The 18,693-nt window shown below is 38.1% G+C and overlaps 1 protein-coding gene across 1 annotated transcript; it reads right to left on the reverse strand.

Moving 5' to 3' along the window:
- Positions 1-1,993: 1,993 nt before the first annotated feature.
- LOC148579331 (uncharacterized) lies at positions 1,994-2,661 on the reverse strand. Its single transcript, XM_088501359.1, has 4 exons — positions 2,512-2,661; positions 2,313-2,439; positions 2,172-2,233; positions 1,994-2,059 (listed from the first exon to the last, which is right to left on the reverse strand). The coding sequence occupies exons 1-4, from the start codon at positions 2,659-2,661 to the stop codon at positions 1,994-1,996; spliced, it is 405 nt and encodes a 134-aa protein (XP_088357485.1).
- Positions 2,662-18,693: the final 16,032 nt, after the last annotated feature.

Here is an 18,693-nt window from a genome sequence, read left to right on the forward strand (position 1 = left end):
CAAGCACAAACAAACAGTTATTGCAAGTAGAACAGTTAGCAATTAATCACATACGCAAACCAAGTATAATATGCACACCCAAACAATGTCACATAAATGCATATGATGCATGCCTGTCCCTAGTGGCTGATGATATCATCTGTCGGTTATATAGCCAACCCGACACGTCCTGGTAGCTAACCATGGACAGAAACACCCATCGCGGAGCAAGTAGGTTTGAGCTACAACCCCATTGCTACTACCCGCTCAACCCAGAGCCAGTGGAATAACCACTACTGCGGCTACTACCCAGGCGGGTGTTTAACAGCTCAACCTGGAGCGAGTGGAATCACCACTACTACCGCTACTACCCAGGCGTCACAGTCTCTGACCTGGAGCAAGTGGGACGAACCACAACCCTTGCTACTACCCAGGTATCTCAAGCATATATTCATTCAGTCTCAGTCATGGATCAACATCCATCTCAGCCATCCGGCTTAAATTCATAATTCATAGTCAGCCATACGGCCCATAGCTCATTCGGCAATCAGCCATAAATCAATATTATACACAGCCATTCCGGCTCGCGGTTCAATCCAAAACCAGCCAATATTCATAAAACCGGCATTTAAGCCATAAATAACTTTTTCTCAAATCGTTTCACTTTGAAATCAAGTTTCAACTCTTTTCAGCCTTGGCTTTAGAAATCTCGTTTCTCAAATCATCTCAGGCTCATAAGCCAAATTTACTCAAAGTGAGTTCCCATTTTAAAACAAAGCCGCTCTCGGCATTCCCTTTCCAAAACTTCCAAAAACATGGAAAGTTAAAGATTCATTTTGAAACATTCAAAATCATCCATCCAACAATGGGATTTTATAACAAAAGCTTCTCGGCGGAGTCCCAAGTATTTAGGGAAGGTCAACCTATATCAATTCCTTAAAATTCATTGAAACTCTTAAAATCATGGATTCTCGGTTCAAGTAAATAAAACTGAATTTATTATGAAACCGACCATACAAAATCACAAGTTCCAACCCGGTCCAAAAATCAACTCGTTTGAAAAGGAACCGGTTCATTTGAATCAAACCACTTTCAGGTTTCTTTTTGGAACCCATTTTTCTAACTCTTCCAAAATGCCTCAAACTTAATTACTCAATCAAAAGTCTAGATTCCTTTGAAATCACTAAAAGCTCCTTTTTATATTGAAATCAATATTAGAGTATCATTATTTCCTTCAGTGATTCAAACGGTAAAAAATAGTTCCTTTCTAAATAAGCCGAACTCAACGCATAAAGTTCATTAAATAAATTGAGCTTGAAAATATAAATATTCTCTTAATAAATCAAATAATACAACTTCTCAAATTCAATCCTTTTTAAATAACTTTTTAAACAAGACTAGGATTTTGTAGAAATTTCGGCAGCACCTCCCCTAAAACTTGGACTTTTGCCACCCGGTTCGGGTCCCAACTAAACCGTTTCTCATTCCTTTTCAACAGCTCAAAACCAGAAATAAATTCAAAGCAAGCTAAATCCAACAGTCGCCTCAGTGGCATATTTCAAGAAAACCATTTCAAGATCAACTCAATATCAACCAATTTAACTCATTTCCAAAGCTTTAAAGAAACGGCTCAATAACAAATCATTTGTCCAAAACCAAGTCAATTAAAGTAAACCAGGCTGAATTCAAAAGTGCGTTCGACTTTTCACATTATCAAAATAATTAACTCAATTCAAATCAATCCTCAACGGATCAAACTCTGATTTCAAATCTTTAAAGAATCAACCTCAAAACATTATATTTCACAAGCCGCACAACAATTCAGCCAAACAAGCATCCTTAACCATTCGAGACAAACAAATAACACACAAGGCAGATACAATCACCAAATACCAATTGTCTCATATCAGTATCCATATGTAATAATTCCAATACATAAAACATAGTTTTTGGAAAGCGCCCCTACCTCAAAACGCAAATCCATAACCCAAACGCGTCACAGGAATCTCCTCTCTTAAACCGGGATCACCAACAACCGCAACCTCGGCTCCAAGCTACTCCCGCGGTAACCATAGCAACACTAATCGCAGCATATAACAATCAGGAATGACCCCACGTTACCAAAACTCATATTCATTAACCAAACACAACCGAATACTAACGCGAGGCTTTTCGAAACATAAATTACTTACTGAGCTAGCGAAACGAAGCAGCCGCGAACTCCGAGCACGACACGCAAGCATCGATATAAACCCTGTGACAAATAACGCTACAATGCCTCAGCCGAAATTATCAGAACAACGACAAAAGGCTCCTCGAACCAAAACGCTTACCAAGACCGAGGGAGAAAGGCTGAACCGAAACAGCGACGATCTCCGAACCGGATCGGCGGCAGCCCGGCAGCAGCTCCGCCAATAATTCTCGAGTGACGGCGGCGGCCCGAATTTCTGATAATAGTAGCTGTACAACAACACAGTATCAACAATCTTCCCGGGATTTCAAAAGAACAGAAATCTCAATTAAAACCCTTACCGGCAAAATTCTCCGGCGACGCAGCAGGGGCATTTTCCGGCGGCAGAAGCTAACTGGTGTAACCCCATGAGCAACGGCAGGGCTCCCAAATGCAGCTGGGCACGGCGGCAGGGACAGCTTCGCGACGGTCCGGCGGGCTCTCTTTCTCATTGCGACAACACCGGCGACGTTGGCGGCGTGCAGGCCGGCGCTGGGCGGCGCGACTCTTTTCCCCCTTGCGGTCCTTTCCCTCGTCTCCGATCTGTTCTGCGGCGGCACAGAGGCGGCGGCGCGGCTGGAACTGGGTGCGGCTCCACCAACCTCGTGTCTTCTCCCTCAGAGTCGTCCGTGGCTCGCCCCCAAACGGCGACAGGCAGATCGACGAGGAGGCCCGGCGGCGTGACACTGATGGAATGAGCTCGACGGCGAGGACACGGTGCGGCGGCACGACGCGGTGAGGGCGACGCGACTGCACGCCGTGAGATGCGGCCCCCTTCCCTTCCGATTTCGATCTCCCTCTTCTTGGATCCCTTCGCTTGCTTTTCTTCGTTTCTTCTCAAGAGCAGTGGGTGTGTGTGTGTTCATCACAAGGCTGCGCAGCAAAGAGGATGAAGGAGAGGCTGTTGGCTGCGCAGCATGAAGAGAATGGTGGCGGCTGCTGCTGTATAGTTAGGGAGCCGGGCGGCGGCGGTAGTGAGGCCAGCCACCATCGCCCCTCCTCTCTTCCCCACTCCTTCTCCGTTTTTGCTACTGTCTCTGTGTATTGGTTTGAGGAAAAAGGGGGAGCATTTGTGTTGTTGCCGCTGGGTTGGGGGAGAAGGTAACCGGGTCACGGGTTAGGGTTTCAGGGTTAGGGTTTCATTTTCAAAAATTAGGGTTAGGGGCATTTCGGTAATCTCAAATAAAATTGGGAATAATGTAGTAATTGAAACCCAAATTAAATTCAACACTATTTGTACATAGAAAATACTATTTGCTCATCAATTTCACAAATTATTTTCAATAAAATGCCCAAATCAAAATAATTAGAAATAATATAATTAAACCCCCTTTATTTTTTCAAAGTAGCAGTACTAATATTTAAAATATTACTTATCTAGTCCAAATCATATAAAATCCTTATTATTTCGTAACTACTAGCCTTATACCTTAAATATAGAAAATAATCCAATAATTGTAAAATTGGGTAATAATCATAACTTATCTCAAGCTCAATAAATCAAAACTTGCCTTAATTATCCTTAATAAAATAATTTCTGAAATTAAGGCTGTAAATAACTATATAATTTGAGACTTGATCATAAAAAGACTTTTCAAAGGTTCTGGGTCTTACAATTAATGCAAATTGAAAAATGAAAAAAAAAAAAAAGAAAATGCAATTTTGTATAACTCTAATATAAATAACTTATGTCTTTTTAAAAATAAATAAATTCAAAATCTATTTATAGTATGTTCTCTAAAATATTTTTAATATAACATTTATTAAAATATACTATATAGTATAAATAATCTACCTCTTCGCGTATTATGCGGGTCTCACTCTAGTGTATATAATAGGAGTTATTTATAAATTACAATTAAATTTATGGGTAATGAATTAATTTTGAATTAATTCAGATTTAAATTTTGAAAAAAAAAGGATTAAAAGCAGTTATAGGATCACAACGTAGACGTCAGTTTATCAATACCGTATCGTCTCCATTGTCTCCAGGTCTCATCGAGAACTACTTTTCCACCCGTCACTCCCGCCGTCGGACTCGCCTACCACCAGCGTCAAAGTCCGCCAAGGCCCTCGTCCAGCACCGCCTACACGTTTTTTTGTTCGATCTCCGTTGGGCCGCAACCACATGGACATCCGGCGAGCACAACAAGCAGGCGTGTGTTTCGTGTGTTTGATGTCGACGTCGCAAGTAGAAGGGGTCTCAAGTGTGCTTGCTCTTCCACCCCCGTCACTCCGCTAGAGTTCATTAATGGATTGCATTGTGGTTGAACCGGTGGTTTGTGTGCCATCTCTCGGCGGAAATGAGATTTCATTAAATCCAAATGAAAATATAGATGAACCTCTCGTCGATCATGTGCAAATGACTAAGATGAGCATCGTTATGTGGGGTGGTTATTTTCAAAACTGAACATCACCTATCCACTAGGGTAAATCTGGGTAATTTCAATTTTTTATTCATATTGGGCCAAAAATTTAGCCCATTGTACATATTGTACATTTAGACCATTGGCTCCCTAGCAGTACTATAATAATAATAATAATAATAATAATAATAATAATAATAATAATAATAATAATAATAATAATAATAATAATAATAATAATAATAATAATAATAATAATAATAATAATAATAATAATAATAATAAATAATAATAATAATAATAATAATAATAATAATAATAATAATAATAATAATAATAATAATAATAATAATAATAATAATAATAATAATAATAATAGTAATAATAGTAATAATAATAATAATAATAATAATAGTAATAGTAATAATAGTAATAATAATAGTAATAATAATAATAGTAATAATAATAATAATAATAATAATAGTAATAATAGTAATAATAATAATAGTAATAATAGTAATAATAATAATAGTAATAATAATAATAATAATAATAATAATAATAATAATAGTAATAATAATAATAGTAATAATAATAATAATAATAATAGTAATAATAGTAATAATAATAATAGTAATAATAGTAATAATAATAATAGTAATAATAATAATAATAATAATAATAATAATAATTAATTATTATTATTATTATTATTATTATTATTATTATTATTATTATTTTATATATTTTTAAATTTTCTTAATTATTGTTAGAAACTAAATTATTATTGAAGAATATTTGTAAAATAAATTTAGCATATTTTAAGTAAGTAATGAAAATTAAATATTTTTAAATTTTAATAATTAACTAATTATTATTGGATCTTTAATTAATATATTTATTGTAATTATTTTTTTTAATTTTTGAATAATATTAGTTAAGTAGTTTATATGTTGTACGTAATGCCATAATGTAATAATTGAATTTAGTGTAAATTAATTAATTTATTAACACTAAATGTAATATTAATTTAAAAAATTATTTTTTATTATTAATAAATTTAGATACTGCTTAACATTTTTAGATATATTATTTAATAAATTATTTATTATTTAATAAATTATTTATTATTAATAATAATATTAGAGTTGTTGAAAATAAGATACTATTCAAAATGTTTGGATATATAATTAGTTAGTTATTTTAAGTCATTAATTATTATTGTAATAATATTATTTGTATTAATCTTGTGTTATATGTTATGTATGTGTGTGAATAGATAGAATAAAAGTAATACAATATTAGTGTTATTATTATAATTATAATTTTATTTTATTGTTTGAATAATTAATGATTTTTGTTAAATATAAATAATTATGTTTTTAAGATTATAAATTATGATAAAATAATTAAATATAAATTAATTAATAAAAATTTTAATTATTCAATGTTTATGGATAATTTTGATGTAATATTTGACTACGTTTTGTAGGATTTATGAATGTTAAATATAATCATCTACTGTCGTCGAATCTGTACAATTTTATTGTGAATGAGTATTTATAAGAGACTAATTTTGTTCACGTTTCCCATATTTAAATAATCTAACGTCAGTTAACAATAATAAACGCTCCAATCGAGAGGTAGTTCCTGACACACATACATTTTACCTTCCGATTGATGAGTGTTGTGACATTAAAAGATGTGGCTGTTATTCTTAGCCTTCTGACAAATAATCTTCGAGTGATAGAGTGACCATGAGTAATCACAATGTCTTAGAGGCTGAATATTTGCACCAATTTAAAATTGCACCTAAGAAGGCAGATTACAGATGAAGCTTCATAAAATTGACGTGGCTTCATAAACTAAAGGACCATTTAGATTTGATTGATGTAAATGACATTTAGAGGTCCGTGAAGTGTCACATCATATTATTATTTGGGATAATCTTGTTTAGACTTTAGAGACATGTCTAGGGCAACGGTGCACTGAAAATTTTTGTCTTTGTTTTGTGACTTTGCCAGGATCAGAGAATTTAGGTGTGGATTAACATGCCTAGCACACTTGCAAAGAGCGCTATGTAGGGCATCTCGTTTCGACTGTAGGAAAATCGATAGTCCACTGACACTTTTGCTAAACGAGATGTCCTATATAACGCTCTATACAAGTGTGCTAGGTGATAAACCACTATTTTATGGTTTATTTTGTGTTTAATTGAGTGGTTTCATCAAGTCTTCACCCGCTTATTCATACTAATTGCATGGTTTTGTTCTATGGTTGAAAACTTGCTTCCTAGTTTAGTTATATGGTTGAAAACTTGCTTCCTAGAGATCTTTAATTAGTATATTTTAATTCTCCTTTATACCATTCGATGCCGTGATCCGTGTGTTAAGTATTTCAGGCTTTATAGGGCAGGAATGGCTTGGAGAATGGAGAGGAAGCTTGCAAAAATGGAAGGAACACAAGAAACTAAGGAGATAACCAGCGAGCATCGACGTGCACGCATGGCTCACGCGAGCGCGCGATATGAAGAAATTTGCAGCAACGCGTGCGCGTGCCTGACGCGTACGCGTGGATTGGAGTCTGCACAAAAGACGCGCACGTGTGGACGACGCATACGCGTGACAAGGAAATTCACCAAATGACGTGTACGCGTGACTGACGCGTATGCGTGACATGCGCGATCTGCAAAAATAACAGAAAATACTGGGGGCAATTTCAGGCCGAGTTTTGATCCAGTTTCTGGCCCAGAAATACAGACTAGAGCCAAAAAACATGCAGAGACTCAACACACATTCTCATTAGCATAGTTTTAGGTTTTTAGATCAGAATCTAGAGAGAAATTACTCTTCCTCTAGGTTTTCTTTACATTCACAGTTTCATAGTTTATTGCTTTTGCTTTTGGATATTGAAGAGTTATCACCTCCGTTGAAGATACTATTCTAGTTTGTTTCCTTACTCTTTTATTTATTCTATATTCTTAATTCTTGTTTAGAGTTACAATTGGATTATTTTTATGGATTGTTAATGCAAAGGATTCCTTTTACTTTTAATTAATTTTAACTTCCTATCTTATTTACATTATTATGTCTCTTTTCTATTCCAAACTCCCAATAACGAAGATGGTATTCATGTCAATAGAGTAGATTCCCTACTTGACATGAGGGTTGATTAAGAAGAGACACTTGAGTTGGAATGTTCAAGTGGTTAGTTAAATTGGAAGTTGTTGGCTAATTCTGTATTTACTAACGCTAGACCTTCCCAAGGGAAAGGACTAGGATTTGCGAATAAGAGTTAGCTCAATCACTTGACTTTTCTTTATTTAGTAAGGGTTAACTAAGTGAAAATAACAACCTCTTTATACTACACTTGAGAGAATTCCAGCAAGGACAGAACTTCCAATTAATCATTCCCCCAGTCAAGGCTTTTTATTTTGAATAATATAAATTCCTTTTAATTTTCATTGCACTAAATTACAATTGTTTATTTTCTGTTATTTAACTCTCAAAATTCTCGAAAAACACCTGATTAATAACTTAGCACCCTTTCTAGTAAATCGTTGGGAGACGACCTGGGACTCATACTCCCAATATTTTTATTCTAAACTTTTGTGACAACCTTTCTAAATTAATGCGGCAAATTTTTGCTGGTTAAGAGCTATACTCGCAACGCTGTTCTTCTATTACAATCTCTTAATTGGTCTAATTTCTGCCACGCACCAATTTTTGGCGCCGTTGCTGGGGAGTTACAATTGTGTGCTGAATTATTAATTAGTGTACATGTTTTTATTTTATTTGCGTATTTTATTTTATTTTATTACCATGAGCTGTATGTTTCTTTCATTGAATGACGCGTTCATTGCCTGATCCGAGCTTAGCCGTATTTGATCCTAAAATTGAAAGAACTATTTAACATATTAGGCGAGCTCGGCGTCGGTTAGCCTCTGAGGGTGGTGAAGTGATTGTTATCGATTCACCAGTCTCATCTGAGGGCGAATCTGAACCGCCATTTGAGAGGGAAACAAGCTCCTTTACTACTGATTCAGTTGATTCACGTGCAGATAGAATGACAGCACCTAGGAGGATTACTCTCCAGGAAGCTGGAGCTCCAGATTTTACACTGCAGCCGTATCAAGTGCATCATCCAACTCTGGCTGCAGATTTTGAACTGAAGACTGCACTAATCAACTTGATGCCCAAGTTTCATGGCTTACCTGCTCAGGAGCCTATCAAGCACCTAAGGGATTTTCAGACAGCCTGTTCTACTGTTAGGCATCATGGTGCAAATGAAACTTCTATTTTGTTAACCGCCTTCCCGTTTTCTCTTGAGGGAAAGGCGAGGGAGTGGTACTACTCCCAACCTGAAGCAACTATTACTAACTGGGATACGCTCAGGAGAGAATTCCTGGAAAAATACTTTTCAGTTGAAGTCACAGATAGATTGAGGAAAGAGATCTCCTACATTGTTCAAGGTGAATCAGAAACTCTCTATGAGTTCTAAGAGCGCTTTAAGAACCTTCTAGATGCATGCCCCTATCAAATGATTGACAGGCTAGTGTTAATCAGTTACTTCACTCAAGGCATGAAGCCTAGGGATAAAACTGCATTAGATGGTGCTAGTAACGGTTCTCTGAAGAAGTACAAGACCCCAGATGAAGCCTGGCAACTGATCAGCGACTTAGCTGAGTCCACTCGGAATCACAGGCACAGGAACAGCCACTCAAAGGCTTTTGCAGATGTTTCCTCTAGCAGTGAGACTACTGCTCTTACATAGAGCATGTGTGAAATGACCAACCTACTGAAGCAGATGCAGTTGAATCAACAACAAACTCAGCCTTCCCCATCACACCAAAGCCAACAATTAGTTCCCCAAAGAGTATGCGGAATCTGTGATGATTATAGTCATTATACTGATGAATGTTCGCAGCTCCAACAAGAAGACAACACTGTGGCAGCTACTCATAACTTCTATGACCGCCCGAATCAAGGATACAATCAACAAGGCGGCAAATACAACCAAGGTGGGAACTTTAACCAAGGATGGCATGACAACTCCAACCAAGGTTAGAGAGATAATTCCAACCATGGCTGGAGGGACAACTATAACAGAGGAGGCAGAGACAACCAAGGAAATTAGAGGTGGAATAACAATAACAGACAACAAAATCAGAGCCAACCTTACAGAGCACCTCACCTTAGGTAGTCCCAAGGACCCTAGCACAACCAACAACAGGCCCCTCAGATCACTTATCCTACTTCCTCATCAAATGACGAGATGCTTCGTTCTCTTGCACAAGGACAACAAGACATGCAGACTACACTGAACTCTACTCTAAATGGTCTGAATGCCACTTTACAAGCTCTCGTCTCCCGGATAGATTCATTACCTGCTTCCACCAACCAACCTTCAAACTCCAGTGGAATTTCTTCTCAACCCTTACCTAATCCCAAAGGTGGCATCAATGCCATCACTTTGAGGTCCGGAACCACACTACCAGAGAGAAATCAGTAGGAACCAAGCCCACTAGAATACGCCCCAGTTGAGGACTTGGTTGAAGTGGAAGATGCTGAAGAGGAAGAGGAAGTACAAGACAAGGTTGAAAAAGAAGTAGCTCAGCAAGGGAATGGAGCACCAAAGGATGCAGAGGCTGAAAGTGGCTCCATTCCTATCCCATTTCCATATCTTGTAAGGAAGTCCAGGAAGCAGATGGAACTTGATCCCAAAATGGTAGAAATTTTCAAAAAGGTTGAGGTAATTGTTCCCCTTTTTGATGTTATTCAGCAAGTACCTAAATATATAAAGTTTCTGAAAGATTTATGCATACATAAAGACAAAATTAATGAATTAGAAACTATTCCTTTAGGTAGTTCTATATCTGCTTTAATGGGAGGTATACCTGAAAAATGTAGTGATCCAGGTCCATACATGGTTAACTGTACCATTGAAGGTGTAATATTTTCTGATTGCATGTGTGATTTAGGAGCGTGTGTTAGTATAATGCCATTGTCTATATATGATGCTTTGAGGCTCCCTCCCTTAAAAAGGTCGGCAGCTCGTTTTGTGTTAGCAGATAAAAGCATTATTACAGTAGTTGGAATTGCTGAAGATGTATTAGTGAGCATTAAGGGGCTCACATTTCCCATTGACTTCTATATCCTGGAAATGCCCCCTAATGACTCAGGAAGACCATCATCAATCCTGCTTGGAAGACCATTCCTGAAGACTTCGAAGTTCAAGCTGGATGCATTCTCAGGAACTTACTCCTTTGAGATAGATGGCAAAGCAGTGAGTTTCAGTTTAAATGAAGCTATGAAGCACCCTCCGGAAGATCATTCTATCTTCCAGTGTGACATCATTGATGAAACTGTAGCTGAAGTTCACCAAGAAGAAGTAGAAGAGAAGCACATGGAGCAAGGTCCAAGTGTGGGGACACCCTCTGAACATAACGAAGACACTTTGCCATTATCACTAGCCCCGGATGATCCAGAGCCTAGCCATGAGCAGAAATTGGAATTAAAGTCACTTCCTCCCCACCTCAAGTATGCTTATCTTGAGGATAATCAGAAGTTTCCAATTATCATTGCAAGAGAACTCACTTCCCAACAAGAGGAGCAACTGCTTAGTGTGTTGAGAAAACATAAGAAAGCAATTGGGTGGAGTTTGGCAGATATAGTAGGCATCAGCCCTCAAGTTTGTGAGCACAGGATATCCTTAGAAGAAGGATCAAAGCCTATCTGTCAACCCTAGATAAGATTGAATCCCACCATCTTAGAAGTTGTCAAGAAAGAAGTGACCAGGCTACTTGAAGTAGATATCATTTACCCCATCTCAGACAGTGAATGGGTCAGTCCAGTACAAGTGGTGCCCAAGAAGTCTGGAGTCACAATAATAAAGAATGAGCATGGAGAGCTCCTGACAACTAGAGTGCAGAATTCATGGAGGGTTTGCATTGACTATAGGCGTCTCAACCAAGCTACTCGCAAGGATCACTACCCCTTGCCATTTATTGATCAGATGCTTGATCGCCTGTCAGGTAAATCCCATTACTATTTTTTAGATGGTTATACAGGCTATTTTCAAATTCATATAGCTCCTGAAGATCAGGACAACACTACTTTTACATGTCCCTTTGGAACGTATGCATATAAGAGGATGCCTTTTGGCTTATGTAATGCACCGGCTACTTTCCAAAGATGCATGATGAGTATCTTTTCAGATCTTATTGAGAACTGTATGGAAGTATTTATGGATGATTTTAGCGTATATGGTGATTCCTTTAACCTTTGCTTGGATAGTTTAGCTAGAGTATTAGACAGGTGTATTAGTTCAAACCTTGTATTGAAATTTGAAAAATGTCACTTTATGGTAAAACAAGGTATTGTACTAGGACATGTTGTGTCTAATATGGGTATTTCTGTCGATCCAGCAAAGGTAGATGTCATTTCTAGTTTACCTTACCCCTCCTCCGTGAGGGAAGTCCATTCGTTCCTAGGCCATGCAGGTTTCTACAGGAGATTCATTAAGGACTTCAGTAAGGTAGCATTACCTTTATCCAAACTGCTGCAGAAAGATATTGAGTTCGAGTTCAGTGAGGATTACATGCAAGCATTTGATCAGCTGGAGATCGCCCTGACTCAAACTTCGATTGTAAGAGGACCAGACTGGAGCCAGCCATTTGAGATTATGTGTGATGCCTCCAACCATGCAGTAGGAGCGGCGCTGACTCAGCGTGAAGGTAAGGATCTTTTCGTAATTGCTTATGCGTCTAAGACCTTAGACGTTGTTCAGTCTAATTACACTACTACTGAAAAAAGAGCTTCTTCCGATTGTTTTTGCTCTGGATAAATTCCGAGCCCATTTACTTAGTACTAAGGTAGTAGTGTACTCAGACCATGCAGCTCTAAAATATTTATTAGCTAAAAAAGAGTCCAAACCAAGGTTGATACGTTGGATACTGCTGCTGCAAGAATTTGACTTAGAAATTAAAGATAGGAGTGGTAACCAGAATTTAGTGGCAGACCACTTGAGTCGCCTTGAGAACATTAAGGATGACTCCACTCCTATCAATGATACTTTCCCATTTGTTAGCTTGCATGCAGTATCTGAAGTAGTTCCTTGGTATGCACCTGTAGCTAATTATCTAGTTAGCCATACTTTCCCTCCCAATTTTACTAAGCATCAAAGGGACAAGCTGAAAAACGAGTCTAAATATTATATATGGGATGACCCATATTTGTGGAGGTGTGGTACTGACCAGGTAATTAGAAGGTGTGTGCCCCAATCAGAATTCCAGTTAATTTTAGAGGCCTGCCACTCTTCTGAGAGTGGAGGACATTTTGGCCCTCAAAGAACAGCTAGGAAAATTTTAGACTGTGGATTCTGGTGGCCTACTCTTTTTAAAGATGCTGCTGCTTTTTGTAAATCTTGTTCCCCATGCCAAAGGTTTGGTAATATATCCAAGAGGGATGAGATGCCTCAACAGATTATGCTTTTCTGTGAAATTTTTTATGTTTGGGACATTGACTTCATGGGTCCATTTCCAAACTCTAGTGGTTACCTTTATATATTGTTAGCTGTGGATTATGTCTCTAAATGGGTGGAAGCAATTCTTACCCGTACCGATGATGCTAACACTGTTGTTTCCTTTGTTAGAAACCATATTATCTGTCGCTTTGGATCACCACGAGCAATCGTGAGTGATCAAGGCACTCACTTTTGTAACAGGAGACTAACAGGATTACTGAAGAAGCATGAGATTGTTCACAAAGTAGCAACAGCTTATCATCCCTAGACCAATGGACAAGCAGAAGTATCTAATAGAGAAATAAAGCATATTCTGGAGAAGATAGTAAAGCCTCATAGGAAAGACTGGAGTGCCAAGCTACAAGATGCACCCTGGGCATATAGAACAGCATACAAGACACCCATTGGGATGAGCCCCTTCCGCTTAGTGTACGGAAAGGCTTGCTACCTTCCGGTAGAGGTGGAACACAAGGCTTTCTGGGCTGTGAGGGAGTGCAACATGAATTTTGAGGAAGCTAGTGCTGAAAGGAAGCTGCAACTAGCAGAATTGGAGAACCTTCGCTTAGAAGCATATGACAACTCCAGGCGATACAAAGAGAAGATGAATGATGTCCATGACAAGCACATAAAAAGGAGAGAATTCAGACCAGGGGAGTTAGTTTTTCTTTATAACTCCAGACTGAGGCTCATGCCAGGCAAGCTGAGATCCAGATGGGAAGGTCCCTATAGAGTAGAGAAGGCAGAGTCATACGGAGTTTTTCACCTGCGTCATCTTTCTAGCTCCAAATTCATCAAGGTCAATGGACATCGCCTAAAGCTTTATCATGGTGAGAAGATAAAGGATCACAAAGAGCTAGAGGTCTTCCTCTTAGAAGACCCACCAACAGAAGCAGAATGAGCCTGAAGACCGTCCAACTTAAGGACGTAAAAGCAAAGTGCTGGGTGGGAGACAACCCACCATGGTATGATCATTCCGTTTCAGTCTTAGTTTTGTTTTATTTTATTTTACTTTATTTTTCTTAGTGACTCTTCTCATAATCTCTGCATATAGTCTGCATTTGCATTTACATTCTGCATAAAAAAAAGCCCGCGATGCGCAAGCGTCGCTAATGCATCTGCGTCATATGTGCATTCGAAACAAGGAAGAAAAGAAGCAGAGAGTCACGTGGGAGCGTGGCTGGAGGTGTGCCTTAGGCACAAATACGCCCACGCGAACGCGTCCCTGACGCGTCCGCGTCATTTGAAAAATCAGCCTCCCACGCGTGCGCGTCACCCACGCGCACGCGTGACTCTGCAAAATCGACGTAAAGAGGTATATGGCAGAGAGTTATGATGGAGTGGGGCTGGAATGGTGCTGGAAGCACAAACCCCATCACGTGTACGCGTCACCCATGCGTATGCATCATTTTTCAAAATTAAGCCATTCACGCGTGCGCGTCACCCACGCGGACGCGTCACCCACGCGGACGCGTCACCCACGCGGACGCGTCACCCACGCACACGCGTCACCCTAAATTTTGGCAATGTGCGTATAAAACAGAGAGTTGTGCGTGCGCGAGGCTGCACTCGCGCCAATAGCACAAATCAGGTCATGCGTGCGCGTCACCCACGCATACGCGTCACCTGAAAATAGCACCAGCCACGCGAACGCGTGCTCCACGCGTCCGCGTCGCATGCGACGCACAGTTTAACTAGACCTGTGCCAGAATTCCTATCTTTTCTTCCCCAATCCTAATTTTTTCTCTTTTCCCTTCTTATTTCTTTCTTCTACCTTCTTTCTTCTTTATTCCTTCTCACTTTTTACTTTCTCCCCCCTTCTTTTTCACATCTATTAACAAGGTTCTTTTCTTTTCTTCTTCCCTTTTTACTTTTCCATTATTATTTTTATTTATGTTTTCTTCTTTTTCTTTTTACTTTCATTATCTATGTTTTCTTTTTCTTTCTTTTTCTTTTTACATTCTTTTGATTGGTGATAGAAATTTAATTGGGAGATTATTTTCTTCTATAATTTCTTGTAGATTATTAAGGAATTGTTTGACAATTAATATTACTTCTTAAGGGTTGCTTGCATGTTCAATTTAATACTTTCAACAACATATTTACCATGCATGCCAAGTGTTTGTCAAAAAGTCCGTATGGCATTATGCATTTTTAAATTATTCTATTCTTCTACTCTAATGCCTATTTTTCACAAAATCCCTTTTTATATATGGTGCGACATTTGTAACCCACTAACTTACCGGCAAGTGCACCGGGTCGTACCAAGTAATACCTTACGTGAGTAAGGGTCGATCCCACGAGGATTGATGGATTAAGCAACAATAGTGTTTGATAGGCTTAGTTAGACAAACAGAAAATAGTGTTTGGAAGTTTAAAAGCATTAACAGAAAATTTAGAATATTAAAGATAGGCAGATAAATAAGTTGGGAATAAAATATTGAGAAGATAGTTAAGGTTTCAAAGTTATCTATTTTCCGGATTGACTTTTCTTATTAATTTATTTTAATCATGTAAGATCTAATTTATGGCAACTATATGTGACTAGACCCTAATTCCTTAGACCTTTCTAGTCTCCTCTAAAATTCATCAACAGCCAATTCCTTGGTCAATTAATTCCAATTAGGGGGTGAAGTTCAATTCTAGTTATATGCCACAGAAATACTAATTACCTAAATATAAAAGGATTATATGTCACGTATCCTATTAAATCCAAATAAATTAGAAATTTAGGAGAATATATTTTCAAGCTGTTATTCAAGTAAAGAGCTTTTCCAAGTTTTACAAGAACTCAAATAGAAAGAGGGTCATACTTCCGTTCCACCGAAATTCATAAGATAAAGAACGAAAACAATTCTTAAATATAAATCAAGACATGAATTAAAATAGAAAAACAATAAAATCAATCCATACAATAGATAGAGCTCCTAACCTTAACAATGGAGGATTAGTTGCTCATGGTTCAGAGTAGAAAATTAGGATTGTAAATTGGAATGGAATGGGATCCTCCCTAGGACTCCCCCAAAAGAGAGGTTTCTTCTCCCTTTTATAACTAATCCTAATAAATTTAAAATCTAATTTTTAAAATTAAAAATAATATCTTTTCCTAGAATTCAAATTTGAATTTAAATAAAAAATTAACTAAATAATCATGTCTTCAATTGATGGGTGGGGACCACTTGTTTTGTCCATTCTACAGCTTCTAATATGTGTTTTCTGGGCTGAAAACTGAGTTAGAATAGCCCATAAATCGTCCCCAGCATTTTTATGCATTTTCTGCACGTGGCGCATGTCACGCGTACGCGTCAGTCACGCGTACGCGTCGATGGTCTTTTCTGCAAGTCACGCTGACGCGTCGGTCACGCGCAAGCGTCGTTGGGCAAATCTTCAACTCACGCGTACGCGTCAGGCACGCGCACGCGTCGCCATGGATACCCCCAAATTCACGCGTACGCGTCAGTCACGGGTACGCGTCACTTCTTGCTGTCATCTCCTTTGATTCTTGTGCTGCAGAAACTCCATCAAATTCGGTCGAATGCTACCTGAAATAAACAAAATTGCAAAAGACTCAAAGTAGCATCCATATTGGCTAAAAGATAATTAATTCCTTATTAAACTCAACAATTTAGATGCAAATTCACTAGGAAAAGATAGGAAAGATGCTCACGCATCATAACACCAAACTTAAACGGTTGCTTGTCCTCAAGCAACCAAAACTAATATAAGCTTAGGATGTGAATTTGCATGAGAACGAGAGTTCGATTAAGCTCATGTCTCTTCTTATAGTGGGGTTTACAACTGCAATCCTGAATAGTTTTGGCATCTCACTTTATCTTTTGAAGTTCAGAATGATTGGTATTCATAGGAACTCAGAATTCAGATAGTGTTATTGATTCTCCTAGTTCAGCATGTTGATTCTTGAACACATCTACTTTATGAGTCTTGGCCGTGACCCTAAATATTTTGTTTTCCAGTATTACCACCGGATACATAAATGCCACAGATACATAACTGGGTGAACCTTTTCAGATTGTGACTCAGCTTTGCTAGAGTCCCTAGTTAGAGGTGCCCAGAGTTCTTAAGCACACTCTTTTTGCTTTGAATCACGACTTTAACCGCTCAGTCTCAAGCTTTTCACTTGACACCTTCACGCCATAAGCACATGGTTAGGGACAGCTTGATTTAGCCGCTTAGGCCAGAATTTTATTCCTTTGGGCCCTCCTATCCATTAATGCTCAAATTTTTGGATCCTTTTTACCATTTGCCTTTTAGTTTAAAGGGTTATTCGCTTTTTCTGCTTGCTTTTTTTTCTTTATTTTATTTTATTTTATTTTTTTGCAAGCTTTGTGTTTTTCACTGCTTTTTCTTGCTTCAAGAATCAATTTTATGATTTTTCAGATTATCAATAACATTTCTCTTTTTCATCATTCTTTCAAGAGCCAACAATTTTAACATTCATAAACTTCACTATAAAAAATATGCATTGTTCAAGCATTCATTCAGAATCATAGAAAATACCACCACATCTAAGTAAGTGAGACTACTCTAAAAATTAAACTCAAATTCTCATGCACTACATCTGTTCTTCTTTCTTTTTGATTTCAAGCTTAGTGGGCAATACATGAGACATCTTTCAGAATTAAAGCACTTAACAGAAAAATTAAACTAGAACATATGAATCTACTAATAAAGGATCATGCAGCAAACAAAGCAAAATAGCAGAAAACCGGAACATACATAATAAAAGCGGGAGGGAATAAAAATGAAAGAAACTCAACCACCTTAGTTATCTGAGCGGTCGTTTTATTCTTCAGGTTGTGCTCCTCAGTAAAGATGATTCGCCTCCCTTTTGGTGCCATCGGAATAGACAGAAAATCCTTAAGCGAAGCATCAACACCAAACTTAAATGTTTGCTTGTCCTCAAGCAAAGAAGAACTGAAAAAAAAAAAGAGACAGATATTATGAGAAAAGAAAAATAAAAGGATAAAAGAGAGAATTTGGATTGGGAGAGAGAGAAAAAAAATTAAAACTGGGCGGTGAAGGCGACGCGTACGCGTACGGCACGCGTATGCGTGAGTTGCGAATTTCCTTAATGACGCGTCAGTGTCAGGCATGCGTCCGCGTGCCCTGGGTTTTACGCGATTCGCGCGACGCCAGCTGCGCACACGCATAACTCTCTGTTCACTTTATTTTTTTCACGCACACCCATATGACGCGTATGCGTCAGCGACGCTTGCGCGTCGTGTGCTTCTTTTTTTTTTTTTTTGATTGAGGAGTTCGGTTCCTATTATAAAATAGCTCCATGATCAGAAAATTAGTAAGAACTTAATAAAAATCAAATAAGTAAGAAAACTACTACTAATAAAAATAAAACAAAATAAAGCTAAGAATGAAAAGGAATGATCACACGACGGTGGGTTGTCTCCCACCTAGCACTTTTAGTTAAAGTCTTTAAGTTGGATATGTGGTGAACTCCTTGTCATGGTGGCTTGTGCTTGTACTGATCCAGGAATCTCCACCAATGTTTGTAAAACCAATGGCCACCGGGATTCCAAACTAGGCGCATAACTCTTTCGAGCAAGTTGAAGCAAGTGACAA

This window comes from Arachis ipaensis, chromosome B10 (assembly GCF_059453495.1).
Source record: "Arachis ipaensis isolate K30076 ecotype BB chromosome B10, ASM5945349v1, whole genome shotgun sequence".
NCBI lineage: Eukaryota > Viridiplantae > Streptophyta > Magnoliopsida > Fabales > Fabaceae > Arachis > Arachis ipaensis.